Source organism: Salvelinus namaycush, chromosome 3 (assembly GCF_016432855.1).
Source record: "Salvelinus namaycush isolate Seneca chromosome 3, SaNama_1.0, whole genome shotgun sequence".
Taxonomy (NCBI): domain Eukaryota; kingdom Metazoa; phylum Chordata; class Actinopteri; order Salmoniformes; family Salmonidae; genus Salvelinus; species Salvelinus namaycush.
Window position 1 is genome coordinate 36,922,389 of NC_052309.1, and position 21,549 is coordinate 36,943,937.

The following is a 21,549-nucleotide window of genomic DNA, read 5'->3' on the forward strand; positions in this document are numbered from 1 at the left end:
CTGAAGCAGCTCCTAGTCAGTCACTCTGCAGTGCACCACAGGACCCAGATATAGTAACGATAGAACCGACACTCGAGAAGTGACAGGCCATTGGCCGAGAGCCAACAAAGGCCAAGAATCAGCTGGGCAAAAATAGGCCAAGCTGCCACTGTACAGTCCTTTCTATACTGAACAAAAATATAAACATGCAACAATTAACAATTTTACTGAGTTCAGTTCATATAAGGAAATCAGTCAATTGAAATAAATTAATTAGGCACCTAATCTCTAGATTTCATATTACTGGGCAGGGGACCAGCCATGGGTGGGCCTGGCTCCCAAGTGGGTGGGTCTATGCCACTGGGGAGCCAAGCCCAGCCATTCAGAATTGTTTTTTTCCCCACAAAAGGGCTTTATTACAAACAGAAATACTCCTCGGTTTCATCAGCTGTCCAGGTGGCTGGTTTCAGACGATCCCGCAGGTGAAGGGGCGGAAGTAGAGGTCCTGGGCTGGAGTGGTTACACATGGTCTGCGGTTGAGAGGCTAGTTGGACGTACTGCCAATTTCTCCAAAACGACATTGGAGGCAGCTTATGGTAGAGAAATGAACATTCAATTCAACAGCTCTGGTGGACTCCCTCAAAACTTGAGACATCTGTGGCATTGTGTTGTGTGACAAAACAGCATATTTGAGCATCCTTTTATTGTCCCAAGCACAAGGTGCACCTGTTTAATGATCATGCTCTTTAATCAGCTTTTTGATATGCCACACCTGTCAGATGAATAGATTATCTTGGCAAAGGACAGGGATGTAAAAAGAATTGTGCACAACATTTGAGAGAAATAATCATTTTGTGCATATAGAACATTTCTGGGATCTTTTATTTCAGCTCATGAAACATGAGACCAACACTTTACATGTTGCGTTTATATTTATGTTCAGTATAGTTCATCTATAACTACATTTTTGACACCTGAAGGGATAGTATAGTAGCTCCTTTGACTGTGCTCAGACTTGAAAGGCACTACTGGCTAGACGGCTCATCAATTTAACAGAGAGCAGAAGCATCTCCTCTGAGAGGCTTCCTGAGCCCCAAAACGACAGACAGTTTACTCCAGTCAAAAATAGTCCTCCCTCTGCCTGACCACCAAGATTAGTATTCCGGGGCCATTTAATAGTTTGCAACAGTTAGAACATAATATCCACACTCTGCTTTTATGCTGCACCTCCTAGTGGAATTAGTAGCATAAAAGCAAGCCTTGTGTGTCCTGGCTACTTCCAGATGGCTTTGGGAGTGCTTTTATCTTTTTTTCCCCCTCTCTTTCACTTTCTCTCTCTCCCTTTTTTTTCATACATGAAAGCACCGTCTGCGGATCTTTGCTTAGCGGGTTGATTGTCTCTTCATCCCGAAGAAAAAATAAATTCTTAGAGTATTTCAGGAGGGAGTCTCTTCCATAAATGGGATTCATAGCTTTCTAATCTGTGCTGAGAAATTGATCTAAAACTTTCCCAGAGCTATCGTCCAACTTACATAATGCAATAAAGGCCATGCCTTGGAGGATATTTACTTTCATGGCCATTTACGTGGCAAACAAATCACGCTTTCTTTTCCTCGGTTGGCATTGTGGTAGCGTATGACAGAGTTTATTTCCGTCACAAAATGGCCCACAAAGATTAAATCCGACTCGTATATTTTTTAGGGGGGAATGTTGCGACAAGACCAATCTGGCCAATTATGCAAGTGTCGTCAGTGTCATACCATGTTTATAGATTATTTCTTATTTATGAAAATCTACCAAGAACATATTGTATTGATAGTAAGCTTAGGTCTTAAACATAGAACATTTCTGCATACAACAGAATGCTATGTGCTTGATAGCAATGACAACTATGTGCAAAATATAATTTTTACATGGTTAACGGATTGTCACATAATTGAAGGGTGCAGACTCAATGACGTCTGGAATGGTGGTCAGGTCTGACATGGCACATTTCCCTAATACCATTACACAAACACAAAAGCCATGCATTTGCTGTGGTGACAGCTAATAGAAAGACTAAAGTGCATGGTTGTGGGATCATTTTAGGACACGCGACAGTGCTCTCCCACACTCACTGGAACCTGCTTAAACACCCAGACTGCCTCGGTAAAAAAAAAAAAGAAAAAGTTTGCCTGCACTGTCAAACTCGACTGGCCCAGCTCTGCCGGTGCCAACAAATTCCTCTCCTAATTTCAGTCACAGATAAACATTAGATAATCTTATAGCCACTGCAATGTATGATACATGGTTATGTCATTAGAACAACAACGTCAGTGTTCTTCTGCTGAGCCAGATAGAGATTCAGTGGCATTTCATGATAAGGGCTGATTTTTATCCTTCCCAGATTTGTTTTCCTTTTCTGAGAAAATCCTTCTAATTGAGATATTTTGATGCGGGTGTGACGTAGTCTGATTAGTCAGGTCACACGTTCTCTCACTCTGCCCATTTACAATTTACACCAAGGTTGGTCGTACTCTCTCCAGCCAACTCTGTCCTCTGGGTGAGTAGGTTAATCAGTTGGTTATTATTTTTTGATATGTAGTCAACACAGGCAGCCACAGACTCATTAACAGTGATCATTCAGACTGTTTAATATACAGACAGTTCGTCGGACTAACATGTATGGTTACTAACTGAAGCTACAACTAGGCTTGGGCAGTATACTGTACACCAGGGCATTTTTAAATACACAGGGTATGATTTTCAATACAAATGGTTTTGAATATTTGTATGTTTAAATAAACACACATGCACGCACACACGTGCACGCACACTATGTGTAACCCCAGTCAGATGTCCCCCCAGCGTGTGGGTGTGCATGCGTGTCTGCGGCTTTCTGGGCGATGAAAGGGAGTGGGCTCTGGGCCTGACAAAAACACCAATCCATACTGGCCACAGGCTCCTCTCCAATCTATTTCTGCTCAGCTGGTTTTAAATGAAGTTATTATGACTCATTAAAATGCCCGCAAGCTTGTGGAAGTCGGCCAATTACGATTTAAATTTAGCCTCTCTCACAACCAAGCGCGCTCCCCCCACTCCTCCCTCCCCTAACCCCCCTCCAGTACACTTCTCTGGCTCTTTTATTGCATTGCTATCCCTCCCTCCCTCCCTTTTTGCCTGTTCCAACAACACATCACTGCTTTTCAACCACAGATTTACAGCTGGTATCAATTCCTTGATCTTTGAACACAAACAGAACCCAATACACAAACAAGTAATTTCTGCCCGGAGACATGCAAACAAATACACACAACTTCAAAAAGGGGAGACAACTTGAGTTACGTTGTTTCCTTATGCCTGCAGATCCAAAAATGTTACTGTGAATAAAAAATATCTAACAAAAATAGTCGCCCCTCAATTGCATATACTTTCGGCCCAAAACGTTATGCGTGTTGCTGGCTTCCTTGCAAGTATTTTTCTGACTCTAATCATGACTGCTTCACATCACTTCCTGAATATTGACTTCCATGTCTTGTTATTAATGGGACGAGGTTGACATTTAGGGGATCAGTGTTGATGCTATCATTCTATTTCGTAATTCTTTATTGCATTCCTCAGAACTTGCTTAGTGATAAGAATGATTATCTCTACCAATAAAGCAATACATGGCTGTGTCATTCTGACAGATCTATAGTGCCTGCCATTCCCTGTTTGGGCCTTAAGCCCATGTCAAGGATCTTCCACTGAAAAGGGACTCCAAAAATAAAATGCAAACCATGCAATGAAGTTCACCTGATCCTTGTACAGCCCCTTGAGCAACGTTCACCATTCTGGGAATGAGGTGCACTTCTTTTCAAACAGCCCTCCCCAACCCCAACACAGCATGGTGAACCTAACACATGTGTTCTCCCTTGTAGACGTGCTTCTGTGCCTTCTCCCCCTCTCTGAAGTGTGTGTCGAGGTGTATGTGTGTGTTTTCTGCCATATCACTTGTTTCTTTTCAGCATAACAAATTAATCGAAACCCCCCTTTCCTTTCCAGTGAGTGACACCCACCCACCCCCTTTCCTCCCGTCTCTGACAGGAGCTGCTCAGAGGGAGAAAAAAAAAGAATGAACCATATCCAACATTCTATGGGCTGTGTTCTGTTTTAGAAAGGCACACAGTGTACTGTGCAGCTCATAAAACTCTAAAACATCCTCCAGACGCTGCCGCAATCACCCTCCATCAAAACACTCACTGCACTCACCCTCCACACAAAACACACCATCTCGCATACAAAAATAAGAGCCGGCATCGAGCTGAATACCAAATCAGCCCATTAGAGCACAGGGGCACTCGCTACTTAGCAACCAAAGGGATTTAAAGCTGCAATACCCTGACAACAAAGGAGTAAGGGAGTAAGATCAAGGTCTTTTTTCTACATGGGTATTATGGGCTAGTTGGGAGCTTCCTTTTGGGTTTTCTTTTTAGCACCAGAGATGTTTCTTTAACTAGGTGATGGTTAACGGACAAGGCGATTTTGAATATCCTATTGAATCTTATGAATAAGGTGTCTTGTCGCCGAGGTAATTCGATGGGGGCTACTTGTGAAGTTGAAAGTGGTAAAAGCATCGTAAATCATTAAGTATCAATACGACTCAATCTCGTGTTAAGATCTGAAGCCGGGCCATATGTGTTTTGTAGTACTAGACATAATTATATGAACGGTACAATGAACGCCGAGAGAGACTCGTTTAGTAAGAAAAGTCATAAAAACACACAAGGTCAGATATTGAATGACTGGCACTCAAGTACCATATAATAGTAGGTTATTGAAACAGGATCCAATTTAGACAACATTCAGTAGTAATTAGTGGTTTACTATAATGATACAAACACTGTAGCACCTCACCTACTGGGGGAATAGTCTAGAAGCTTAAGAGAATGAAGAGAGATGGCCTTAAGGGACAAGCAAACTAAACTGGGCCATCCAGTTCCGTCATAGTGTAATGACAGATGACTAACAGTCAAAGGCGTCACCTCCCATTGTGTACAGTACAGTCAAATCAAATGTATTTATAAAGCCCTTATTACATCAGCAGATGTCACAAAGTGCTTATACAGAAACCCGGCCTAAAACCCCAAACAGCAAGCAATGTAGATGTAGGCCATCCTTGTCACATACTGTACAGCCTAGATAGACCATCCCTCTTCCAGAGGCTTATAGAGTGCAGCCAGGTAGATACATTGAGTTCTGGCTAAAATGGGGGCAGTTTACTGAAAGAACACTATTTCCTGCAGTCAAGTCTCATTTCAGGTGGATGGAGGTCTTAACTGGTTGCCTCCTGCCTCTGTGTGTGTGTGTGTGTGTGTGTGTGTGTGTGTGTGTGGGGGGGGGGGGGGGGGGGGGGGGGCTGACTGGAAGCGCTTTTTGATGAGGAGAGAAGTTGCCGGACAATTACTGAGGCCATTATAGCCAGGGACCCAATCGTCTCTTCTGGACCTTTGTAATGGAGGCAGATTTATGCCCCAAATAATTCAAGTGTTGTTTTTAAATAGGGGTTTAATGTACATCAACAGGTCAGGGAAAGTATTATGGGTTTAAACCACCAGAGAGGAGTTAGGGCACACGGCCAAACAGAAGCTTGGCCCATTTATCCATGCCGTCTGTCATCCTGTGCTAATGTACTGGAGGGAGGGAGGAGGGGAGGGAGGGAGTGGGGGCGGTGAGCTATGGTGTCAGCTGTTGTGAAAAATATACACGTAAATCACAGGGCATTTTCTTTTCTCCTTTTTCCCCCCAAAACTTTTAATAGAGCTTTTCCTCCACAACCCCCCCCCCCCCCCCCCCCCTCCCTGTCCTGATTCACAAGGCCTTTCACTATTTTGGAATATGTGGCTTGGAAGGCAGTCAAGTTCCATTAATTTCTGGTTTGGGTACAGTATGTTCTTGGACACATCTGCGAGTGATCATAAACACGCTGGAATGCTGGCAGAACATCCAGACCTGCCGGCACAACCATGATGTCATCACTGTGAGGGAAGAGCTGGAGTGGGGCCAAGAAAGCTCCGCCGAGCCGCTCCACTATACTCTACTCCTCGCTCGCTCTCTGTTCTGCTCCCACGGCAGTGAGACAGATGAGAGAGAGAAAGAAAGAAAGAAAAAAAGAGAAAGAAAGAAAGAGAGAAAGAAAGAAAGTGAGGCAGAGAGAGAAAAAGAGCAACACTTTCACCTGGGCTTTTCTCTTCATCCCCCCTACTTTCTCTTTCCCTCTCCCCAGCACTCGTTTTTCTAAATACCTCACATTTTTCAATGTCTTAATGCTTTAGCCATTTATATGGCGCGCACAAAGAAGTGGGAGCAGGTGTCAGTCAGGTGCACTGAGAGTTAACTAGCAGATTATGTCAGGGTTGACATGAGGTGGGCTGCAGGAAAGAGGGGGAGGTCCAAGATCTTGGCTCGTGGCTCCTCTGCTCTGTAATGGCAAACCAATAGAGGTGTGCAGTTTGATATTTAGAGTCAGCTCAAGGTTTTTTAGGTTGCCAGAGTGTTAACTTTTAACACTGTAACCCAAGTAAGGGTTAGAGCAGGAAGACCGACAGAAAAGACAATGCAATACTAACAATGGGAGCAGAAGAATCCCCCCAGGGCTGATACCGTGGGACAAACAGTGAGCCATCGCAGAAATATCTGGCAACCCCAAAAAAGGTGACTGTCCTTCCTGGCTGTGGCTGGCTGGCTAACCGAGTTTGAAACCAGCAAAACAAGCTTTGGAGACATTTTGAAGTGTCAGTGAGGGGGGATAATATGTCAGAGTGAAAATAACAGTACACACACGTAACCTCAGAGTGCAGGAGTCAAGCTGTACTGTCATGTTCCAGCAGACATGACACCCTTTTCCTGATAGTCCACCGGCAGTAATATCCCCCATGTGATCCTGGCTGGGTCTCGCCGTCTGGACGTAATGTGCCTTTGTGTGTCTGTATTAGAGGCAGTGTGTGTTTCTGAGTGCATGCGTGTGTATTTGCGGAGTGTGTGTGTGCGTGGCGAGGGAGGGGGCCTGCTGCCGGACGAGACTACTCCCTAGCCTAGCTCAGACGGCTGAGCTAATGAAGTCAAGCGAGGTCCAGAGCTGGGTCCCCCTGGAGAATAGAGCCCAGACTTAATCAGGCCGGGGCGGCCAGGACGGGCCTGCTAATGACACAGCCCTGGGAGTCTGGACGGCGTGCACACGTGGCCCTGTGTGTGTCTGTCTACTGTATGTAATTTAATCTAGTTTCTGTGTGTGCATGTGTGTGCGCACAGCATGCCTGTCCATTAAAACATTCAATCATCTATCTCAGTACAAGTTCAGTTGGCTTTGCAAGCCAAAGCTCATATAGGGTTTCATTTCTGCTACTTCACAGCCTATACAGTTGGTTAATCTGTGAACTCTTGGCTGTTACTGTAAACAGAGGATTAGAGCTTTTGAATCTAGAAAAGACGTTGAGATAAAAACTTGCTTTGATGGTGCATTATTTCCGCTCACTGAGCCTGAACAGCCATGGTTTGGAGAAGAGGAATAATTACATCATATAAAGCATCCATGTGCTTTACAAAATGTAACTATAAATCATCTAAGTCTGTGGGCCAACTGGTACCAAGACTATTCCACAACACTCTACCAACAGGGATACCAGGGCATCTCACATCACACCTCCCTAAAGGGCCTGAGTTTCTCCCTTCCCTGTTCCCAAACAGCCAAGTCACTGTTCATCCAGGCCACTCTGCCTTCCCCTCGCGGGCTCCCAGGACGCAAACCTTAACTTGGGGAGAAACACAGGCACACGCCACTCCTTTATTGGGCCCACCGAGGCCCACTCATCAGCTTACCGTATCGGTGCTAGACATCCACCAGACTCCTCTTACATTCAACAGTTACCCCCCTCTCTCTGATGGCTCAACCACCGCCACGGCAAACACTAACTGCTCGACAGACAATAATACATTTAAAAATCCCCACTCATAACAAACACTAGAAAAAAAACTGGCACAAGACTCACTGTACATACTGTACCCTCGGCTGTGGCAGGCAGCCCAGACTGGCGAGCTGCCAAGTCCCCGATAAAACAAGCACACAGAGGGAGAGAGAGAGACACAGACAGACAGAGAGAGAGAAAGGGAGAGAGAAGAGAATGTGAGTGAGACAGGCTGCACTTGCGGACTGGAGCAGGGAGGGGAGGGGCAGCGACGGCTGAAAAGGTAAACATCCCCACACAGTACACTGTGCATACCAACAAGCATTCCTCCTCCTCCTCCCTCCCGCCTTCCATCTCTCTTTCACTCTCTGTCTGTATGTCTGAGGCTAGGTGAACGGTGGGGGCTGGTTTTGGGGGGGGGGGGGGGGGGGGGGGGCAGATACAGGGACCTGTGAGCTGTCATTTCAGAGAGAGAGATGATAAAAATCAAGACACGCACTGAGGTCGGGATGGAAAAGAAGTTGAAAGTCTGAGGCAAAAAAAATATCAAAGGGCCTCGGCTCGTCGCTCGTCTCTCCCTAACCGTCGCTGTCTTGATAGAAGCGCCTGTCTGCTTTACGCCAGACCAAAGCTCCAATGAGTCAACACTGACATGTACACAGCACAGGTTGGCATTGTGCGTCAAGCCAGCCAGCCCTGCGAAAGTTTCAGCGCTTGAGCTAAAAATACACTGCCCACATCCTTCACTCACTTTTCATTGTTGAGGGGAATCATTTCTTGCGGTTCTTCCTAGAGTTTCAAATGTGTGTGAAAAGGCAGGCAGACGGTTGTTTGCCATTTCCTTTTTTAGCTTGCCACTCATTGACAACTTCAATGAATTACAGAGTATTTCTGGAGGGTGGCCAAGAATTTGTCAGGTCAGAGTATTTACCTACTCACCTGTTGAAAGCAGTCAGCTTTATCATTCAGTAACAGCTCTGATAATGATTGGACCAATGATCTCCTGAATGACTTGGTTAATTATGATGCTAGACCAGATCTGGACTCAATCAGGATGGGGAAACTAAGGCCAACCAGGTCTGCCTTTACTCTGCAGCCTAGGTGCTAAAGACTTGTTTCCACAGACACCAGGGAGCTAAGCGAGCCATAGTAAAACCCTCTTTTGAAGTCTTCTCCAGTCTTTCTCTGAGGCAAGGAGAAGCGGCTGAGCCCGGGATTACCCGACTCATTTTAAAACTTCCACATTCCCCTAAGGATTGCTTGATTGCACGCACAGTCTTACTGTCGCAGCAGGAGTTGCCTGAGGTGGCAGTGTACAATACAAACTCTGCTGAATTTCAGAGAGATGAAGAAACTCAACGTTGTGTCATGGGATTTTGGCTCCAGGATCTGAGAAACTGGGGAGGCTGGGAGAATGTGTTGGGGTCTCCGACCTGCAGTGTGTTTATTACACTGTTGTAGTCATAAATGTCACAGCCAGCTTTAATACAGACATACTTTTTATTATGGATGTCAAACAAGAGCTGTATTTGTGGTCTTTCCGACTAGCGAATGTGTAGTAGTGGGGATTTGGAAAGGGATTCTAAAATAAACATAATATATTTCCTTAAAGCTGTATTTTTACATGCTGAGTCGTGCACAGAGCCAATTCACCGGCACAGCGTGAGGTGTCATTCATCTCCCCGCCGCAACATGGCGGGAGAGCCACCTCAGCGACAAATCAAAACGTGTGTTGCTACATCCTGGGGTCCCAGACTCCGGCATTAATTGCGTGATACTAATTTGTTTGTTCAAAACCCCTTTGAAATATGACTGAGGGAGAACAAACAACGGTGACATGACATCTCTCATTTACATATAATAGGAGAGAAACGAACAACACTTGACTGACTGACTGTTGTGTTTCCAGTGTGGAAGGAACATCATGTGGTCGTATGTGGAAACATATGTAAATCAAATTAAATGTTATTTGTCACATGCGCCGAATACAACAGGTGTAGGTAAACCTTACAGTGAAATGTTTACTTACAAGCCCTTAACGAACAATGCAGTTTTAAGAAAATATCCCCCCCCAAAAAAGAGTAAGAGATAAGAAAAAATTATAATTAAAGAGCAGCAGTAAATGACAAGTGGGGCTATATAAGGGGGCACCGGTGTCAAGGTAATATGTACATGTAGGTAGAGTTATTAAAGTGACTATGCATAGATAATAACAGTGTAGCAGCAGTGTAGAGAGAGGGGGGGGGAAACAATGCAAATAGTCTGGGTAGCCATTTGATTAGATGTTCAGGAGTCTTACGGCTTGGCTTGGGGGTAGAAGCTGTTTAGAAGCCTCTTGAACCTAGACTTAGCGTGCCGACCTAGACTACCGCTTGAGGGGCAGTAGCAGAGAGAACAGTCTATGACTAGGGTGGCTGGAGTCCCATATGTCGTGTGGGTGGGCAGGAGGTTGGATCAGGCCAACACGTGGAGGGGTAAGGGGAAACCTACACAACAGGGAACCCAGTCCAATGGCTTTTACAGACCGTGTATAAACCATCTGCACTTAAGGCCCTAGGAAGAGAGGAGTCCAATAAAGAAAAAAGCCCAACTGCACTAAGTAGGCCCTGAATCCACAGGCTGTCCGTGGCCAGTGTCAGCCTGGCTGGATCAATAGCTGCTGTGTGTTGAATTACATGGCTTTTAGATGGCTAATGCCATGGCCCAGGCACTAAACCAATGGGGCCAGAATCTCCACTGAATGTTGATTTAAAACCACTGCAGCCCGATGTAAATCCAGAAATATATATCTCATGTTATGGGTCTTTATCAGTTCATTAAATCATATCCGTGAGTACTACACTGAACACAAATATGAACGCAACATGCAAAGTGTTGGTCCCATGTTTCATGAGTTGAAATAAAAGATCCCAAAAATGTTCCACACACACAAAAAGCTTATTTCTCTCCTGTTAGTGATCATTTCTTCTTTGCCAAGATAATCCATCCACCCTACAGGTGTGGCATATCAAGAAGCTGATTAAACAGCATGATCATTGCACCTTGTGCTGGGAACAATAAAAAGCCACTCTATAATTTGCAGTTGTGTCACACAACACAATGCCACAGTTATCTCAAGTTTAGGGAGCGTGCAATTGGCATGCTAATTGCAGAAATGTTCACCAGAGCTGCTGCCAGAGAATGTAATGTTCATTTCTCAACCATGAGCCTCCTCTAATGTAGTTTTAGGGAATTTGGCAGTACGTCCAACTGGCCTCACAACCGCAGACCATGTGTAAGCATGCCAGCCCAGGACCTCCACATCTGGCTTCTTTACCTGTGGGATCATGAGACCAGCCACCCGGACAGCTGATGAAACTGGGGGTTTGCACAACTGAATCATTTCCGCACAAACTGTCAGAAACCGTCCCAGAGAAGCTCATCTGCGTGCTCGTCGTCCTCACCAGGTTCTTGACCTGACTGCAGTTCGGCATTGTAATCGACTTCAGTGGCCAAATTATCAACTTTGATGGCCACTGGCACACTGGAGAAGTGTGCTCGTCACGGATCAATCCAAATTCCAACTGTACCAGGCAGATGGCAGACAGCATGTATGGCATCGTGTGGGCGAGCGGTTTGCTAATGTCAACGTTGTGAACAGAGTGCCCCATGGTGACGGTGGGGTTATGTTATGGGCATGTATAAGCTAAGGAAAATGAACACAATTGGATTTTATTGACGGGAATTTGAATGCGTAGAGATACCTGAGACACATTGTCTTGCCATTCATCCACCACCAAATGTTTTAACATAATGCACAGCCCCATGTCGCAAGAATCTGTACAGAATTCCTGGAAGTTGAAAATGTCCCAGTTCGGGGGTGCGGTTTCAACATGGCTACGTAAAGACATGTTCTGAGGCCTCTCCACTAAGGAGAGGCCTCAGAACTAAGGAGAGGCCTCAGAACTAAGGAGAGGCCTCAGAACTAAGGAGAGGCCTCAGAACTAAGGAGAGGCCTCAGAACTAAGGAGAGGCCTCAGAACTAAGGAGAGGCCTCAGAAGCATAAACGTTTTAACCTTTTAACTATCAAAATGGGGTGGCATTCTTGGACATGTCTGGAACCTGGAAAACAAGATGAAACGGTAAACAAGAAGACACGAAGACTAGTAACAAGATGGCGGATGCTAACGTTATGGAGATGCTAGTCACCATCCACGCAGAAATGGTTACACTACGTTCTGACTTCATGACCAAATTTTGTTCCTTTGTGTCAAGTCTAGGAGCTGAAATTATAACAGAAGTCCAGTCAGATATGGCAACACTACATATAACTATCACGACACAAACCCAAACAATTAAGGATATGGAAACGTTGTTGACTGACATCGATAAGCGGCTTACTGAATTGGAGACCAAAACTGACGCGCTTACATCCGAGAACGTGAAGCTAAAGGTTAGTCTAGATGAAAAGGAAAATCGTTCCCGGACGCAGAACAAACTCAGCAAAAAAAGAAACGCCCTCTCACTGTCAACGGCCCTAGCCCTCACTCCGATCCAACAGGTCCCAGACGTGCTCAATGGGATTGAGATCCAGGCTCCTCGCTGGCCATGGCAGAACACTGACATTCCTGTCTTGCAGGAAATCACTCACAGAACAAGCAGTATGGCTGGTGGCATTGTCATGCTGGAGAGTCATGTCAGGATAAGCCTGCAGGAAGGGTACCACATGAGGGAGGAGGATGTCTTCCCTGTAACACAGAGCGTTGAGATTTGCCTGCAGTGACAACAAGCTCAGTCCGATGATGCTGTGACACACCGCCCCAGACCATGACGGACCGTCCACCTCCAAATCGATCCTGCTCCAGGGTACAGACCTCGGTGTAACGCTCATTCCTTCGACGATAAACGCGAATCCGACCATCACCCCATGTGAGACAAAACCGCGACTCGTCAGTGAAGAGCACTTTTTGCCAGTCCTGTCTGGTCCAGCGACGGTGGGTTTGTGCCCATAGGCGACGTTGTTGCCGGTGATGTTTGGCGAGGACGTGCCTTTACAACAGGCCTACAAGCCCTCAGTCCAGCCGCTCTCAGCCTATTGCAGATAGTCTGAGCACTAATGGAGGGATTGTGTGTTCCTGGTGTAACTTGGGCAGTTGTTGTTGCCATCCTGTACCGGTCTCGCAGGTGTGATGTTCGGATGTACCGATCCTGTGCAGGTGTTGTTACATGTGGTCTGCCACTGCAAGGACGATCAGCTATCCGTCCTGTCTCCCTGTAGCGCTGTCTTAGGCGTCTCACAGTACGGACATTGCAATTTATTGCCCTGGCCACATCTGCAGTCCTCATGCCTCCTTGCAGCATGCCTAAGGCACATTCACACAGATGAGCAGGGACCCTGGGCATCTTTCTTTTGGTGTTTTTCCAGAGTCAGTAGAAAAGCATCTTTAGTGTCCTAAGTTTTCATAACTGTGACCTTAATTGCCTACCGTCTGTAAGCTGTTAGTGTCTTAACGACTGTTCCACAGGTGCATGTTCATTAATTGTTTATGGTTCATTGAACAAGCATGGGAAACAGTGTTTAAACCCTTTACAATGAAGATATGTGAAGTTATTTACATTTTTATGAAATTTCTTTGAAAGACAGGGTCCTGAAAAAGGGATTTCTTTTTTTGCTGAATTTACATGTGGTCGGAATCCCAGAAGGGACGGAAGGGCGCAATCCTATGGAGTTCATGGCCTCTTTTCTGCAAGACGTCCTCGGCAGAGAGACTTTTGACAGGCCTCCAGTCATCGACAGGGAGCATCGCACTCTAGCGGCAAAACCACAGCCCGGTCGCCCACCCAAAGCAATGCTGGTCCGCCTACATTACTTCCAGACCAAAGAGAAAATTATTCAGACATCCCACGAAAGAGGACAGCTGAACTACAATGGCAAGCGGATCCATATCTTCCCAGATTACTCGGCAGACCTGGCAAGACGCAGAGCTGCTTACAAAGATGTGAAAGCCCAACTTCACAAGGCAGGAGTCAGATTTGGGCTGATACACCCGGCTAAACTGAGGATTACTTTCCAGGGAGCTAGCCAAACATTTGACGACCCCCAGTCTGCACTCACCTTCTACCAGAACAATATCCACTCAGCAGCACAGAACCCAGATCCGTGAAGGCTGCTAGGTATGTTATTAGGGTGCACACATGGTCAGCTTATGGATGTGAACGTGACTAACTTTTATTTGCCCTTTTTGGCCAGTCCATGCACTGTATATAGATGGCTGACTACCTCGGGATGGAACCGTCTACCATGCCATACAAAGTAATCGCTAATAAGCGTTAGTGTGTAATGTAACTAAGCTTTTCATTTACAGAACTGAGGTTCTTTTCCATTTTTCCATTAATGAATAAGTCAAAGCCAAATGACGTTCCTGTTAATTTGCTCCTTTAGTTGGGCCTCAAGGTAGGCAAAGGGGCATAATTATTAGTCTATATTCATTTATTTTAGGCATGCGATTTATATTTTTTTAATTTTATTACAGTATATAGGCTAGGCTACATGTGACTATGGTGTGTGTTCAGCACGTGCATATGAGTGCAATAGTGATAATGCTTAGGACAATTTAAAATATTAGGCTATTCATTTTTCATCCACATGTCCATAGATCTATGTTAATTCGCCTTTATTCAACATAGGACAGGGTGAAACTTATATTTTTTCTTAAAAACACTTAATGTGCTTCCTGTTAGTAGTAGATTCATCTGGTTTAGTAGACGTATGGAGAGAGCTAAATCCTAATGTCAGAGACTATACTTTCTACTTTAGACCCCATAATTCATATTCTAGATTGAACTATTTTTTAGGCCCTCTACTTACATGCATATTGTCCAGTCATGTGCTATTGGTTCTATAGTCATTTCTGACCATGCCCCAGTGTATATAGATATTGAAATTGGCAAAACAATCCCCAAAAACAAGATGTCTCTGCTTAACAATGAAGGATTCTGCTCTGTGATCAAAGATAAATTATCACATTACTGTCTCGACAATCAACTCTCTCCTATCTCAGCTGCAACTATCTGGGATGCTGCTAAATAAACTATAAGGGGTCATATCATTTCCCAAGCCTCTACCATCAAGCAGCTTAGAATGGAAAATAGGGAAAAATTGGAGGCTGTAAAGCATTTAGAACTTCTTCATAATCAACCACCAACCCAGGTGAACTGGAATTCACTAGCTTGTGCTAAGGCCAAACTCAATTTAGAGCATACAAAGCATGTAAAAAAAACTGTTGATTTTTACCAAGCAAAAATATTATGAGTTTGGTAACAGTCTGAGCCGTCTACTTGCACACCAACTTAAAAAATAACAGATTGAACGATTGATTAAGTCTATATGGATGGCAGATGGCTCCACTTCTTATGATCCATTGCTTATCAATAATAAGTTTTGCGACTTCTATAAATCTCTTTATACTTCACTATGTACAAGATCGAACAATGAAATTACAAAATATCTGATTAAGATCCCCCCCGAGTGTTGCAGCCGTCTAAGGCACTGCATCTCAGTGAGAGAGGCATCACTACAGACCCTGGTTTGATTCCAGGCTGTATCACAACCGGCAGTGATTGGGAATCCCATAGGGCGGCGCACAATTGGACCAGCACTGTCTGGGTTAGGGTTTGGCCGGGGTAGGTCGTCATTGTAAATAAGAATGTGTTCTTAACTTGCCTAGTTAAATAAATAGATAAATAAATAACACACACAAGTTTGGGGTCACTTAGAAAAGCACCTTTTTTGTCCATTAAAATAACAAATTGATCAGAAATACAGTGTAGACATTGTTAATGTTGTAAATGACCATTGTAGCTGGAAACAGCAAATTTATGGAATATCTACATAGGCGTACAGAGGCCCATTTTCAGCAACCATCATTCCTGTGTTCCAATGGCACGTTGTGTTTGCTAATCCAAGTTTATCATTTTAAAAGGCTAATTGATCATTAGAAAACCCTTTTGCAATTATGTTAGCACAGCTGAAAACTGTTGATCTGATTAAAGAAGCAATAAAACTGGCCTTCTTTAGACTAGTTGAGTATCTGGAGCATCAGCATTTGTGGGATCGATTACAGGCTCAAAATGGCCAGAAACAAATACATTTTTTTCTGAAACTCGTCAGTCTATTCTTGTTCTGAAAAATGAAGGCTATTCCATGCGAGAAATTGTTAAGAAACTGAAGATCTCGTACAACGCTGTGTACTACTCCCTTCAAAGAACAGGGCAAACTGTCTCTAACCAGAATAGAAAAAGGAGTGGGATTTTTCAGTACACAATACACTCTTAGCTTTGAAAGATGCAAGGAGGTATTTGCAGATTCCAGACCATATCCCTCTGGTCACCGATTGCCCTTAATTCAGACCCCCCTCCCCCCAAAAAAGGAGTATTGAACTTCTGGACTGACCTTTCGCCTTTATTTACTCAGGACACTCTTAAATCGTTTCAACAGATAAAAACTGAGTTTGACATTCCCAACAAAAATGTGTTTAAGTACCTACAACTTGGATACTTCATAGAGGGTCAGAAGAAAGTCGATATACTACGTTTTCAAATTACTGAAGGTTGAAAAACTATTTGAGAATCCTACTGTTCGGAGAGTTTTAATCTCCGACATTCTATTTTATTGAACAGAAGTGCTTCATCCTATGACGCGTTGAGGCATGTTTGGGAGAGAGACATTGGACATGCATTTGGTGAGGAAGAATGGGCTTCTAACTGCGAAAGGGTCTACCCCAAATGCACCTCCATAAGCATACAATAACTACATTTCAAATGTTTTCATAGAACCTACTTTACACCTGTCTGCCTTCACAAAATGTTTCCCAATGCATCACAGTTACGTTTCAAATGTAAACAGGATACTGGCACCTTCATGCACATTTTTTTGGTACTGTAGCAGAATCCAGTCTTATTGGAATGATATTCATTTACACATCAAGAAGATTTGCAATTTGCAATTGATCTTTTCCTCTACTTAGATTGTAAATGTTGCGTTTGACCCGGACTCTGAACGTTTGTTCAATACCCTTGTTTACTTAGCCTAAAAATGTATAGTGTTATTATGGTCCACGCCTGATGTACCATCTGCGAGAATGTGTCTTTCTCAAGCTTCTGCTATTATACCCCTAGAGACGCTTACCTTTGATTTACACTAAAGTCTGATACATTTTGGAAAATCTGGTCTCCATTGTGGTCCTATGTAGAAAACCTCCCATAAATGCCCCATGTTATAATTGTGATGTTTGTATATATTTTTTTCTCAATTTTATGACTGCCTTTTTGTGTAATGTTTTGCTGTATCCTTATTCCTTTTATTGCACTTTGTGTGGTTGTCTATGGAAAATAACATTCTCCTAATAAGATGATTACAAAAAAGAAAATGTCCCAGTTCTTCCATGGCCTGCATACTCGCTACATGTCACCATTGAGCATGTTTGGGATGCTCTGGATCAACGTGTACGACAGCGTGTTCCAGTTCCCGACAATATCTAGCAACTTCGCACAGCCATTGAAGAGTAGCAGTACAACATTCCACAGGCCACAATCAACAGCCTGATCAACTCTATGTGAAGGAGAAGTGTAGCGCTGCATGAGGCAAATGGTGGTCACACCAGATACTGACTGGTTTTCTGACCCAAGCCCCTATTGTTTTTTAAAAGGTATTTGCATATCTGTATTCCCAGTCATATGAAATCCATAGATTAGTACCTAATGAATTGATTTCAATTGACTGATTTCTTTATATGAACTGTAAAATTGTTGCGTTTATATTTTTGTTCAGTGTAGTTATCCCATTTCAATATCAAGCCTGTACACAGCCAATACTCGAGTCGATATTCACACAATAATAAGAAATTCCCCTCGACCACGCCCACAAATTAGGAAAAAAACAAAACATTCTATCCCATTAATCCCCAGTGTAAAAGACCCAACTTCGTCGTATATTTTTTGTAAGACAGAAATAACAAAAGATGCCGAGAAGCTGCTGTGGTGTTCAATGTACCATGTAACCAGGTCAAAAATCTCAACCTACGGTTCGCAATGCTCCGACTTAAGGACATAGAGCCTGCGCGAAAAGCACTGTGGCTTCCGGCTACTTGGCGTGAGAAATTGTGGGGACCTGGTGTCCAGGTAGGCTACACGTAGCTATGTATAGTCCGTTTAACTCCACTCACTACTTGCATCTGTATAATCTGTTTTTTGGTGATGTTGGTCTTGGCTAGCTTAATGTTCCGGTTGGTAGCTAGCACTCACATCATGAAAAGGGGCATGAGGGAGGTTCTACAATATTACGTAACGAGAACACTCGGGAGCAGGCGATGTTGAAAAGTAATCTTTAGACATGTACTTTTCTTGAATGAAGTTTTGTAACTGACTTAAACAAACACACAACAAGAAAATTCTAGTTTTTGCTGTGAGCCATTGGGGTAACGTTGGCGTTGTGGTAGGAACCCATGGGTTGTTTTCCACCAAAGCGGACTGGGCCGCAATGTTCTATTCAATACCGACTGGGACTATATCAAATTCTATAAGGTCATGTTCTAATATAGTGTAGAATGTAAACAAAAAAAGTAAAATTGTTTTGCTATGCATTGTTAAAATAGGGTATCACAGTGTATTACACAGTATTAAACACAGGATGAAAAATCTCTACATGTACAGTATTGTTTTTGTAAATACATGCAGTATAGATACACATTCATAGACAAATATCTATACAGACACACAAGTGTTGATTCTTACCTGAGTGAGACAGCAAGTGCATCCTAAGGCGTAGGCTGTCCAGGAAGCGTTTCCCACACAGCTCACATCCATAGGTCTTCATACCGCTGTGCAGCTTCCTGTAAAGACGAGGGAGAAGCGTATCTTCAGGACACTATCTGGATTTTACAGTCAATATCAAAATCAGACAGAGAGATACATTCATGAATGAAACCTGTGAATTGCCATTCAGCTGCATACATCACTGTTCACAGTGTTGCTCACAATGATATCCTTGTATTGTCAAACACTTTGCTTCTCAGATACTGTTAAGACAGCGTCACCGACCATGAATCAGTACATCAAAGCATAACACTAAACGGAGCTCGACCTTATTCCAGCTATAAATCACTAACTGTTATTCCACTGGAGGTGTTATTGTGGCAAGCATGCACGCCTGTCATAGAATTGAAGCACATTGGATGGATTAGGTCCTATAAAGTGGACTATGATTTACACAGAGAGACGTACAAGGGAAGCCGGTTTACAATATGAGCCTTTATTATACCATGCCAGTTTTGAGTCCCCTTGTCAATTCCTATTATTTTGGACCGTTATGGGAATGGCTCCTTTATCGCTCAGTCAAAATGGCCACCACCTGAAGGAAAACGTGTTGGTGCAGGGCTACATGGTTGTGGCCCAGAAGGTCAAGCCTAAACTAAGGGTCACTATTTAATTACACAGAAAAGGAAAATGGGGGTTAGATAACTATGCAACCTTGGACAACCTATGGGAAGATTTCAGTTTGGCGATGTGGTAGGAACCTTGACAACTCAATCTGTTGCAAAATCCTCAAACACCCCAGGGGCAGATCCAAAATTAGCTTTTGTTCAGATGTATCTAAATCTGTTCTGAAGCAATTAAAGGACACAGATTGGCAAACAATTGCCATTTTTGCAGATAGCCTCGCTAAGCCCCTCGAGAACTTCACACACACACACACACACACACACACTGTAGTTTGGCCATGTTATCTTTAAGACATATTGCATCCTTCAAGGAAGAGATAAGCAGATCAAGAATGGCTTGACAGTCCACACACACAGAACGACTTCAAACAATGCCGCGCTTAAGAACACAACGCTCAGAGAGAATACTCAGGTCACCACCCCCCCATAAAATATACAAACATTCACCCCTAGCAGGTATGCCCTTTTATTGTTTTATTGATGTTCTTGCCTAAGTGGGTCTCGCCGGAGCACACTGACCGGCTCAAAGACCGCTGGCAATTTGTTAAAAATGGTAAGCCAAATGTATTTTTATTAGCATGCTTACAGCATTCCAGAATTGTTACCAGAGAAGTAATTATCTCATTGTTTGCACCTCGGCGCCAACTGTTGTACGTCTCAGAATGGGAAACAAAAGACATATGTTCCGGTTCTCACATTTCTATTCGTGCACAATTAAACTAAAGTCACCAAACTGTCGAAAGCTGAGAGAAAATGGTATGTAAAAAAGGATGTGAGTGAGAACTATGCACCAAAATAGTTTTCCTTTTTATGTTCAGGTGAGGAGCGGTTTTGTGTCGAGTGCATTGTACGCCTGAATGAAGTGATAATCAGAGCACTTCAAGCTGAATTGTCTCAGTATCAAATCAGACGACGGAAACAATTGTCTTAGTGTGCGAGTTCTCAGGGAAACAATACCCTTGATAAGGAGATCTGAACTTCGTAAACTTGACACAGCGATCCATCTTCGCGTCTCACAAAAGAGCAGAGGATGTTTGGGGAGTAAAATGACAATTGATTGATGTCATACGCCAAATCAAAATTGATTTACAGCTCCTGCTGCAAACGAGAGCAAGCCATCTGTGACAATGGTGGCAAGAATTATTAAGCAAGGAAGTCTGGTGTGACTTCAATTAAGATTAATTGATGGAAAAACGTTTTGAGGACCGAGTTTAAGGAGGGAGAGTGAAAAATCACAAATCAAAATCAACAAAAGGAAAAGGGGAGGGGGGGCGAGAGAGAGAGTGAGAAAAAGACTAGAAACCTTACAAAATCCTGATGGCTGGTTTAACAAGAGTAGGATTTGTGGAAAGACCTCGGCAAACAAAAGGAAGAATGAGGCAGCAAAGCCCTTTGGCAAGCTGTAAGTAATTAAAAAGGCCTGTAAACGTCTCCAAAAATAAAAGGGCACTTCAAAACGCAATGGCGGGCGAGCGGCTGTGGCAGGAGGGGAGCTGGGAAAAGACCAGGGGTCTGCGCACCTTGGGGACACTGAGTGATGCACACAAACACAACGTCTTAGGCCTTTTGTTGTGGACCCTCAATCTGGCCATTGTCCCCTGGTACAGAAAGCTGATGAAGAGTAGATGGACTTATTAAGGGGACTGCAAGGGGCTGGAGAGAGGGGAGCATGTGTACCGACTCAACCTTATATGCATGGAGGCCAGGGAGGTGTTGGAAACGGGAGACTTCTGTCCATCTGGAGGGGAGAGATAGAGATGGAGCTGAATCTAACAGAGGACTGGCTTGTCTAAAGCAGAGAGGAACCTGATGGTGTTTCTACTAGACAGACAGAGGCAGACAGAATGACAGTGGTTTATAGGGCTCTATATATTTAGCATACTAGGGAATAGTTGCAACATGCTACGTCTAGTCTTCGCTATAGGGCTTAAGGAGTTTTGTGTTTAAAACCAAATTAGGCTGGGCAATTGAGAATGCTCATCCAGGGCTATTGCAATTGTTACGGAATAATCACTATTGTGGCATTTCTATTTGGAAAGCTGAGAATACCTACAGTTGAAGTCAGAAGTTTACATACACCTTAGCCAAATACATTTAAACTCAGTTTATCACAATTCCTGACATTTAATCCTAGTAAAGATTCCCTGTCTTAGGTCAGTTAGGATCACCA

The 21,549-nt window shown here is 43.8% G+C and overlaps 1 protein-coding gene across 2 annotated transcripts in view; it reads right to left on the bottom strand.

Moving 5' to 3' along the window:
- Positions 1 to 21,549, bottom strand: part of LOC120031185 (zinc finger and BTB domain-containing protein 16-A-like) — a 125,080-nt gene that overhangs the window by 53,188 nt on the left and 50,343 nt on the right. For both annotated transcript variants that reach the window (XM_038976830.1, XM_038976824.1), the window contains exon 3: positions 18,673 to 18,770. In XM_038976830.1, coding sequence (XP_038832758.1) covers positions 18,673 to 18,770 — 98 coding nt within the window. The remainder of the gene's footprint in view (positions 1 to 18,672; positions 18,771 to 21,549) is intronic.